The sequence below is a fragment of the Lithobates pipiens genome, unplaced genomic scaffold, assembly GCF_037356315.1.
Source record: "Lithobates pipiens isolate NorthernLeopardFrog02 unplaced genomic scaffold, aLitPip1_a1.2 Scaffold_8, whole genome shotgun sequence".
Taxonomy (NCBI): Eukaryota; Metazoa; Chordata; class Amphibia; order Anura; family Ranidae; genus Lithobates; species Lithobates pipiens.
Window position 1 is genome coordinate 507,036,121 of NW_027507903.1, and position 11,337 is coordinate 507,047,457.

Below are 11,337 nucleotides of genomic sequence, written 5' to 3' on the forward strand. Positions count from 1 at the left end.
ACACGCACCCACGATTTCCCCCTGATTTTAAGGGGGGAAAAGTGCGTGTTATACGCCAATAAATACGGTAAGTGGTGTCGTCCTCCCCGACGTACTGTGTGTGAGGGTTGTGTAACTGGGTGGATGGAAATAAAATCCTTTGTCAGGTAAAACAGCACAAATATATGCATTGCATCTGTTTTTTTTTTTTTTTGCAGTTTGCCTGGAGTTCAGCTTTAAGATGTTTTTTGCTTTTAATGCAGGCTTTGAACGACGCTGCTGCAAACTTCCAGCAGAGGAATGAGACTTTCCTGATTGCTAAAAAAGTGGAGGAGGCTCCCCTGGAGGTTCCGGTGAGTTGTGACTTGTCATTTATTGCAGGCGTATACCTTGTCTGTTAAGACCCCTTTCACACTGAGGTGCTTCTAAACTGCTCATAAAACGCTGATCGCTTTTTAAGGCGCATTTGCGGTGCACTTTTTAAAGGATACCTGAAAATGATGGTAAAGCGCCGCTAAAAATAGCAGCGTTTTACCGGAAATGCCCACGCGCTCCAGTGAGAAAGCAGCCTAAATGACACATGAGAATGCCAGTGCCAGCTTGTGAAGGAAATATTTTACCTTATATTTGAGCAGTAGTGTTTGAAAATAAAATGGAATTCCCCTTTTGTTCATTTAAGAGGAAGTTAGCTTGTTTTTCACTCTTACTCATGGTAACAACAAGCGGCTTGTAGGTATTGGCATACATGTGTTTAACTTTCACTCCCAGATGTGAATTCAGCATTGCAGTGAGATTCCTGATCCAATTGATAAGCTGATCTAAACTAGAACTAGATCTAAACTTCTGAAACTTAAGATCAATGTCCAGTCATTACCCAAATGTACTGCCAAACCTTCCTCCTCCTCTCTGGAATATTTTCGCATTTTTTTCCTTTTACGTCACACCTGTAATGATAAACAGCTTTTATTTCTCCCTATATCCAAGCCTGGGCAAATTATTTTAGAGACATTGACTACTGTAGGAGGTCAATTCCTATTGACTTAGACATGCCCCTAAAACTACATCTCCCAAGAGCCCTTGTGCTACACACACTTTACAGGCAAGCTCTTGAGAGTCATGGCAGCCGTACTTGATTTAAAATAAATCACTGCATGCATGCGGAGAGGCACAGAGTGCAGCTGAATTGGTTTCCAAAGTTCTGTAGTCCAGCAGGCAGGCTGACAACGCTTTTGGGATTTAAGTGCAGCAGAGACACTGGGGTTAACTTACTAAAACTGGAGAGTGCAAAATCTGGTGCAGCTGTGCATGGTAGCCAATCAGCTTCTGACTTCAACTTGTTCAATTGAGCTTTGATTAAAAAAAAAAAAAAAAACTGGAAGCTGATTGTTTTCCATGCAGAGCTGCTCCTGATTTTGCACTCTGCAGTTTTAGTAAATCAGCGCTGTCAGTCCATTCGGGAACTTATGTACTCACTGGATTTCTGGCAGATCAAAATAATTTTCTCTGTGCTGACAGCATTTTAAAGGGTTAAAACATTGGGGTGCATGTACTACATGGATGGAATTAGGAGACTTACCGTATTTATCGGCGTATAACATGCACTTTTTCCCCCTTAAAATTAGGGGAAAATCGTGGGTGTGTGTTATACGCCGATACCCCACCGATCTCCTGCTGATTGTGGGGAAACGAGCGAGCGGAGCCGAGATACACAAAGCCGAAGTACACTCGGCTTTACTCGGCTCCTCTCCCTCCGCTGATATACAGAAAGCCGAATGTACTTCAGCTAGTCTCGGCTCCTCTCGCAGTCCCGCCCACCTCCACTGATTGCGAGAGGAGCGAGCTCCACTGACATACAGAAAGCCGAATGTACTTTGGCTAGTCTCGGCTCCTCTCGCAGTCACGCCCCTGACTGTGAGCAGAGCCGAGACTAGCCGACGTACACTCGGCTTTCTGTATGTCAGCGGCGCTCGCTCCTCTCGCAATCAGTGGAGGTGGGCGGGACTGCGAGAGGAGCCGAGACTAACCGAAGTACGCTCAGCTTTCTGTATCCTGGCTCCGCTCGCTCGCTCTCCATCTGCGCCAAATTTAAAACTGAGAAATGCTACAGAGACTGGCAAGGCTGCAAAGGCACTGGGCAAGGCTACAATGATGGACAAGGCTGCAGATGGACACTGATGAGGCTGCATTGATGGGCATTTTAATACGTTTTTTTTCCTTAAAATTCCCTCCTAAACTTGGGGTGCATGTTATACGCCAATAAATACGTTATCTGAAATTGTCAGCACTATATCAATACCTGTAATAATAAAAATAAAAAAAAATACTTCCTTTTTCACAGACGTCTCATTGAACAGGAAGTGAAATGAAGATCTCTGATTTCTGTCTATTTAATGGATGTCAGAAACTACAATAAGTAGGCAACAGTTATCAATAGAAACAAATATTATAGTAGCGGTATAAAGGCTGAGTGAGACCCTCTATTGGGATTCCTTGTGGTCTGTGTCTCCATAAGGGATATTTTCCATCCCTTCCTTTCTAGATGTCAGATGGGGCAGGAAGAAAATCTCTTGTTTGGGGACACACTACGTAGGGTTCTATACTAAAGGGGGAAAAAAATAAATCGGAGCCATTTAATCCTACCAGTCACGTCTGACTGACTAAAAACATTTATTCTCTGTTGCAGCTGAAGTATATATTAGCATTTATTGGTTAGATCAATTATAGTGAAAAATAGGTACACAATGGGGTTAATTTACTAAAACTGGAGAGTGCAAAATCTGGTACAGCTGTGCATCGTAGCCAATAAGCTTCTAACTTCAGCAGTTTTGACAAAAAAAACAAAAAACTTGAAGCTGATTGTTTTCTATGCAGTGCTGCACTAGATTTTGCACTCCAATTTTAGTAAATCAACCCCATTGTCCACTAGAGGGGAATGTTACTAAATCTGCGCAAAAAGCATTTATGTAAAAGTCAAATTTTTATAAAGTAATATAATTTTCTGCTCATTGTGTGCTTTATGTTGTACATTGACGTGTTGTGTTAAGGCACAACATGAGAACAAAACTCACCCAGCTTATCTTTCTTTTTACACAGTGCACCACAACAGTATATGCTGTGTGGTGTGCTGCAGTGAAGGTCCATCAGCGCAAATTGTATAAAGTGTTGGGGAGCCACATTGCAATAAAAACACCATGTAGCTGTAGGGCATGGGAGGTCTAAAGATGCTTCAGCATTCATCATATTTCATAGCTGCCTGTACGAGCTGCATCCTAATACTGTGCCATCTTGATTGCAGAGTGCTGAGCTGGGACTCAGAGCGCCACGGTGGATCCGGGACAATGAAGTGACGATGTGCATGAAATGCAAGGAGCCATTTAATGCCCTGACACGGAGGAGACACCACTGCCGAGCCTGCGGCTATGTATGTTATAAAGTGAAATTCTGTACTTATTTAATCAGTAATGCAACAGCAATCTTATGGGCTATCACACCCAGTGGCATAGGGAGAGGTTTTTTTTCAAAGCTGAAAAATCCTGGTTTGGTATCTTGATTAAAGAGGTAGCAAACCGCAGCTTAAAAAAAAAAAATCTTTCCCTGCAAGTCAATGTCATAATGTGCTAGTATGCATCGCATACTAGCACATTATGAGAGACTTTCCTTCAAACTAAACCCTCCAGCAGCACGCTGACAGGGCTTCCATCTTACCCCCAGTCTTCCTTCTGGGTTCATGGTAGCCAGGACCGCGATGTCGGCTATGGCATGGGCTCTGAAGGTCCAGCACTGTATATCGGACCTTCAGAGCTCATGCACCAGTGATGTCACCGGCTGCACACAATGGGAAAATCTCCTAAACTTGCACAGTACTTACAGATAAACCTTACTATAGGCTGACCTGTAGGTACAAGTTGAAAAACTAAGTTTACTACCTCCTTAAATGGAATCTATAGTCTTATAGTACTTCTCTTCCTCCCCAATTTGCCAGCTTAGTACTGATCTTGAAAATCCTATGCAATGACTGACTTTCTGAAGGTTGGTATTTACATAAGGTAAACATACCCTCTATGTGACAGCCCTCAAGCCTGGTGATTGGCTACTCAGACACCAAATTGTGTAAGGATGGCGAAAGCATCCCGCATGGCCCATACCCAGAAGTATTGGGTTCTATTTGTAGCTCCATTGGTGGATGCAGTGAAGATGGGGATCGATTGAAGATTCCAGGCATCGCAATATGCCTTCAGGAAAGCTTCATGGCTTTTCTTAATTTTCGTTTAGCTTTGTTTTAATTATAAATATGAGTATGATGTTTTTATAAGTTAAATATTGTTAACTTGCGCATGCCAATGTTTTAAAAACCTTTCTTATAATTATGGTTTGAAAATATGTATTTACAGGAAAGCACCTTCTTACTCTAAATGGGGGGCAAGGGGGAAGCAATCTCTAAGGCAGCCATACATGTTACAGTCTGATTGTCCAATCTTCATACAACCTCCTTTTGACTTTAGTATATCTGTGTTTTCCGAGGGTCCATCTAAACAATCCATTCAGTTTATATTCTTGGATACAAAGACTATCCAAGGACAAGTTTAAAAAAATATATATATATATATCCACCCAAGTTATAATGTAAGATATTTGTTGAATTGTCAGTTAGATATGATTATAATTTAATCCAATTATTCTCTTTCCAGGTGGTTTGCTGGAAGTGCTCCGATTACAAGGCTGCACTGGCATATGACAGTAACAAGAGCAACAAAGTATGCAAGGATTGCTACCATATATTACGAGGCAGTAGTGACAGTGAGGAAAAAGAAAAGAAAAGGGGGATACTGGAGGTAAGAAGGCAACATGGAGGCCAGATCCTGTGCTATGAAGACATTCAAAGCCTAAATGCCATTGATATCCCTCTCCCCCAGCAGTGACTCACTTTCCTGGGCTGTTTCAGTCACCACTACCACATTGCCCTCCATTAGCCTCCGGGTCCTGAGTGGCTTCCCTTCTGCTTAGTAAACACAGGAGGTTGCTCAGTCAGCATGGGTACAATTCAGTGAACACTTTGCATTATCTGAATCAATACAAAGCATCACGTGACTGGAGGAGGTGGAGTAATAATGTCATGATCTCCACCCTGTTCAAGCAGAAAATGCTTTGCATTCATTAAGAAAATGCAAAGTGTTCTCTAATTGCCACCCTTGCCAAGCAAGTGACCTTCTGTGTTCTCTAAGCAGAAGGGCAGCCGCTTGGCACAGGACCTAGAAGCTAGTGGCAATCACTACAGTGATTTCCAGTTTCTATAGTTTCTATGCCCCACATCCCTAGTTAATGTTTGATTAATGTTTGCATAATTTAAAAAATGAATATATTGTTTGAGGATAAAAATGATCTAAAGCTAACCGCAGACATAGTTATTAAGCTAAAAAAAAAAAAAAAAAAAAAGATTGCTCCCTTCGCACAAACGAGGTGGATGGAGGAATTTCCCAGCCCCACTCCTGCAGGGTCATTGAATTTCAACAGCAGGACCTGCCATCGTCAGAATGCACCTATCAGCTGCTGATTTATAAAAGTTTTTCCAGCATGTCCCTCATCTGATTGAATTCTACAAGCAGGGCCAGCTACACTGATCGAAAATTTGGGTGATCCCGGCTGAACCGGCCAAATTCCAAGTCCATCCCCAGCTTATTCTCAAATTTTTGAACCACATACAATACTGCAGGTGAACAAATTGTACTTAAAAACAAAAAAAAGCTTTTAGAAGATATAAAATGCAAATATAAATTGAGCAATTAAATTCTAATTCAGAAAAAAAGATTTTTTCTTGTACACGATTGTAGATGATGGAAATCGGCAGAGCTTCACCACATTCAATAGGATCTGGTGAAAATGAATGCAACTGCATTTGCACAGTACACAGTCTGATTGCCATGCAGTCACCCCAGTGACTTCTTTGTTCCTGCTTTTCACCCATTATTTTTTGAAAACGTTGAACTTTCTTGCTGCATGAGATCTGCAGGTCTGCCTTTTGGATCGCTTTTGTCACACAAATATGTTGTTGCAAATGGAATGAGAATGCGTAGTGCTTTTTCACCAAGTCTTGGGAACATATCTAGTGCTTCAACCCCCACAATTTTTTCAAAGTTCTGCATTCAAATTGCATTTCAAGAACTCTGTCTGCAAATTCGTATGTTCCTTCAGCTCTTCATCACCAGACGTTTTCTCCAAATTGTAGGATTATGGATTCATGACCCATTTTCTGAAATTTTCAGGTCTCCAGCAGCAAAATATCCATCAAATTTTATGAGTGTAACAATATACAATGAATATAACAGATGTTGCTTTAAATTGATTTTAAAAGCAATACTCTGAATCAGTTACTTACTTTACCTATATGTAATTCTGTTCTCTCATTTTGATTAAATAAACAGCAAGACTACTATCTACGGAACACAACTACCTACCACCAGGGCCGTCTTTAAGGCAGGGCAAAAGGGGCAGCTGCCCTGGGCCCTGTCATTGTTGTGGGGCCCAAAGCAGCTGCCTCATACTTGCCAACTATCCTGGTTTAAATTCCCTTGTCCCTTGAAGTTTTAGTCCTGTGCTGTGTCCTGATATCTCAGTGTGAAGTGCTGCTACTAATGCTGCCCAGCTCTGCCCTATTGTTGTGTACAGATGACTCACCTACAAACACTGTGTTTACATGTAAATAACCGTCAATCATGTGTAAATATTATCAGCATTCATATGTAAATAGCAGCTGCATTCACTTGTATATAGCTGAGGCCGACAGCATTGATATGTTAATAAAGACGACATTCATATGTATATATGCCCCCCAGCAGTGAGGAGAAGATGTGCTGTAACCTAGAGCAACCAGTGAGCAGTATTACTGTACAGTAATCTCTAGCAACCAATCAACAAGCAGAAATCATGTGTTGTAACCTCTAGCAATAAATCAGTGAGCCTTAATGGGTGCTGTAACCTCTAGCAACCAGTCAGTAAGTGGTAATAATATACTGAACCTCTGGCAACCAATCACAATCGCTGCCTGATCTGATACAGTAAACTGATTTTAAGTCTAGCTGCTATTTATTGAATGTCTCAGAGCAGGTGGAGAGTGAAATTGTATGGGGGTGGGGGGCCCGAGAATTTTTTTTCCCCGGGTCCAATCAATATTAAAGACGGCCCTGCCTACCACCACTGCACCAGGCACGCTGGCAGCTAACTGAGTGATAACGTGTCTCACTAAGGCCCGGTTCACACTGCCGTGACTTCAAAGTCGACATCCCAGCGCAATTTCGGCACGATTTGCATACAATTTCTTTAACAGAAGTCAATGCAAGTCACACCAAAAGTAGTGTGGGAAACTTTTCCTAAGTCTGAGCCACTGAAGATGCTCCTATTCGAACGGTTCCATTGCACTTAATGGTATGCGACTTGTGCCCCCCCCCCCCGACGATAGTTTGCACAACTGGTGGCTCTCGCATGCAGACTGAGGCTTTATTAATTAAATAAGCCTTAAGCTCGCAGATAATCACCGCCAGCTTAAGGCTGCAGTGTCCTCTATTTAATAGTGTAAATGTCAGCTATAATTGCATTAGTAAAAATGCACTTGTCGGGTTTTTTATTTTTTCAATAATTAGACATAGTTCTTTTCAAGTAAACTGATGCTGACGCTGATTAAATGGGCTGAGGATCTAGACTTTAGTGACCTCCAGGCACAATAGGCTTAATATTGATGCTCAGAAAGCATGCTAGGAGGTTGCTGAATTGGATTTCTGGTGGACTATGTAACATTTTAACTATATTCTCAGATAGGGTTAAAGTCTTTCTGGCATCAACTGTTTTTATGTGTTATACAAAGTTGCTTCTTATTGCCATTTTATTAGCAACTGCTGCCTATTTTATTGTATAATCCCCTTTATTTTTGTTTTATGCCATCAGATCGAATCTGCAGAGGTATCGGGTAACAGTGCCATCTGCAGTTTTCTCCAGTATAATGAAAAATCCAAACCATGGCAGAAAGTTTGGTGCGTGATCCCAAAGCAGGAGGCACTTGTGTTGTACATGTTTGGCGCACCACAGGTACGAAAATTAGTATTAGTATGGTACCCTCCAAACATATATGCTGAAAATTTAATAAGAGAAATTGTTGGTTGTGAAGTTCTGCATAATATGTGAGCACTGTACAAATGCTGAAAATATATATAGATTAGTGGAGGATAACATGGTTTCTAATTTGTTTTGGATTTAGTAGAGAATGTTTAAAACCAATATAGTTGTCCCCATTGGAAGACTTCTCTCTTCTTGTTTCAGTAAAGAACATACAATTTGGGGTTTTCCATATTTTTCTGTCTTAGTGACAATGGTCTCGAGTACTGAAAGAGAGTAAATCTCCCCAGTGGGGGGTCACAGACAGCAATAAAAACAGACAGAGGTTCTAATCCTTCCCTACTATAGCTTTAAAAAAAGTTTGGGCTTTATATACACGTTTATATAGAAATACCTGTAAAAAAGAACCAGGGATTATGTCTTAGTCTGCCCAGAGTTGAAGTATACTAAATGGCCGAAAGTAAGTGAAAGGCCCTCCAGATTATAGAGTTTAGGTGTTTCAAAGTGAAGGGCATTAGTAATGTTTCAGCACACAGAGATGTTTGCCTTTCCAAACTTGCACAGCAGCTTGGGGAAGGTCCTTTTTTATTCTAGTATAGATATTTCCCCCATGTACAAAGCCAGCTTTATAAAGAAATAGTATGGGTTGGTGTGGAGGAACTCAAGTGCCCTGCACAGAGCCCTGACCTCAACCCTTTTGAACACCTTTGGCATAAATATGGAGTCAAGTCTTCTCATCCAACATCTGTACTAGACAAATGCTCTTTTGGCTGAATTGGCACAAATTCCCACTCACACTCCAAAATCTTGTGGAAAATTTTCCCAGGAGAGTGGAGGCTGCAAAAGGGACTGTTAATTAATGCCCATGGTTTTGGAACGGGGAGACCACCAAGCTCAAATAGGTGTAATGACTATGTGTCCACAACATTTTAGTAATCTAGAGTAAATGAATTATACTCTTGTTTTTTGGGAAAAAAACATTTTGTTAATGGTTGCCAATTAAATTTTTGTTTTCCAGGATGTAAAGGCCCAGAGCACCATCCCACTGCTGGGCTACCTTGTTGACGAATCCCCTCGAGGAGTAGATTTGCAGTTCAGCTTCAAACTTTCCCAGTCTAAGTCAGTTCACTGCTTCTCTGCCGACACGGAGGAACTGAAACAGAGGTGGCTTAAGGTCATCAACCTGGCCGTGAAGGGGTTAACTGAAGAAGATATAGAAGACACACACAGTACAGAACATAGACAGTCAGAAGCTTCTTAATGGCTTCCAGAGCCTTAATTTCATCCGTTGATCAATTAGGACTAAACATATTGTACATATTAAAGACTCCTCACTCTTAATGGGACTTTGGACATTTGGCTGTTTGGGCCAGGTCACAAGAAAAATATTTAAGAAAAAAATCCCTTGTGCCAACAAAATCCAGTCCCAAGACATTTTAGAGAAGTGGGTTTGCTTATCTTGCTGGCAAGAGACACTGGTAGGAAAAAAAAAATGGGATTTTGTGAGGCCTTGATAGCACTACATATTGTTATGCTCCAAATGTTGGAAACTCAAGTCACGTCATCAATCGTAAAGCAGTTCCATTGGGCACACAAGTGGAGCAGTTCATACTGCTGGTTTGGAGACTGTCAACTGAAGGCTTCAGTTTTAAATATCACTTAGGTGCCCCCAGGCCTCAATCATTGCATTAATAATTGCACAATCAACCACAAAATGTAAAAAAAAAAAAAAAAAAAATTATCATCAAACTTTTTTTTGCATATTGGACATTCAACTTTCCAAACTTAAAGGCACAAAGATTTAAGAGAATGAAAGCACATGGAGGGTTGAAGGAAGGTCTGCGGCCTGTTGCTAAACCTCAGGCGTTTTTGTCAGGAAATTAAGGTTTTCTAAATATTTATTAACTGTGAATTGTACAAATGTATTAGTGTATTAAATTGTGAAATATTGCCCAATTTTATAGAAAATTTTCAGCGACCATGTTTTGAACTGCATACGGTGCAGCAAATTAATGTTTGAGTGACTGGTGGTATAAAAAAAACTATCCTATTTATATTCAGTTTTTCTTCGGTAGATATGAATGGTGGTATGTTCATTGTTTTCAATCCATTTCGCCTTCTTTTTTTTTTTCTTTTTTTTTTTTAACCTTTTAATATGCGTTACCTGTAAACAATGGGGGATGTGTTAGGAGGTTCGCCAATACAAATGATCATTTATTGGTGTAAATGGGCAAGGGCATGAATAAAGAACATCCGCCCTTAAAAGAAAATAGGCTAGCGACGTTCAATTTATCCAGATTTCGCACAGTATGATCATATTTGTTTTTTTATATTTGAGCATCAAAGCACCTCAGGTTTGTCTCATATGACTTGTTAGACTACGTTGGATTATCTGTGCTATTCTTGATCTTAGTATACAACCCTCCCTCCCCCCGGGAATTTATGAGTTTTCTTTTAAAAGATAAGTTCACCTTTGTAAATAAATAATAAATGCACATCTTTTTTGCAGGTAAAAAAAAAAAAATGCATTTATTATATTTTATTAAAAGTGTATTCTTAAAGTGGATTTATGATTTTTTTTATTTTATTTTTTTTATTAATCAAAATGTATTAAAAAAATGTGCATTTATTTTTTTTACTAGGAGCCTGCAAAGCAATACACCCGCAATCACGGGTACTATGCAGGGCTCTTGCACACTGTCAGTGTAAGCTCTCTGCTTGTACATCATATGGGCAGGCAGTTATACCCTGGCAGAGAGCATCAATGAACTACCTACAGTGGGGAAAATAATTATTTGATCACCTGCAGATTTTGTAAGTTTGCCCACTTACAAAGAAATTAAAGGTCTATCATTTTTATCATAGGTGTGGTTTAAATGATAGAGACAGAATATCAACCAAAAATACAGATAAAAACACGATACAAATGTTAAAAATTAAGTTGCAGTTCAGTGAGTAAAATAAGTATTTTATCCCCTAGCAAACATGACTTCGTACTTGGTGGAGAAACCTTTGTTGGCAAGCACAGAGGTAAGACATTTCTTGTAGTTGGTTGCTAGGTTTGCACACATCTCAGGAGGGATTTTGATCCACTCTTCTTTACAGATCTTCTCTAAATCCTTAAGGTTTTGCTTGGCAACTTGAAGTTTCAGCTCCTTCCAAAAATGTTCTATAGGATTAAGGTCTGGAGACTGGCTAGGCCACTCTATGACCCTAATGTGCTTCTTCATGAGCCACTCCTTTGTTGCCTTGGTG

At 40.3% G+C, this 11,337-nt stretch overlaps 1 protein-coding gene across 5 annotated transcripts in view; it reads left to right on the plus strand.

Annotated features, from left to right (window-relative positions):
- The window catches only part of FGD4 (FYVE, RhoGEF and PH domain containing 4), a 279,090-nt gene extending 268,954 nt beyond the window's left edge, over window positions 1–10,136 (plus strand). For all 5 annotated transcript variants that reach the window (XM_077469316.1, XM_077469319.1, XM_077469318.1 and 2 more), the window contains 5 exons: window positions 243–332; window positions 3,275–3,400; window positions 4,668–4,811; window positions 7,915–8,055; window positions 9,101–10,136. In XM_077469316.1, coding sequence (XP_077325442.1) covers window positions 243–332; window positions 3,275–3,400; window positions 4,668–4,811; window positions 7,915–8,055; window positions 9,101–9,343 — 744 coding nt within the window. In that variant the 3' untranslated portion in view covers window positions 9,344–10,136. The remainder of the gene's footprint in view (window positions 1–242; window positions 333–3,274; window positions 3,401–4,667; window positions 4,812–7,914; window positions 8,056–9,100) is intronic.
- The last annotated feature ends 1,201 nt before the right edge of the window (window positions 10,137–11,337 follow it).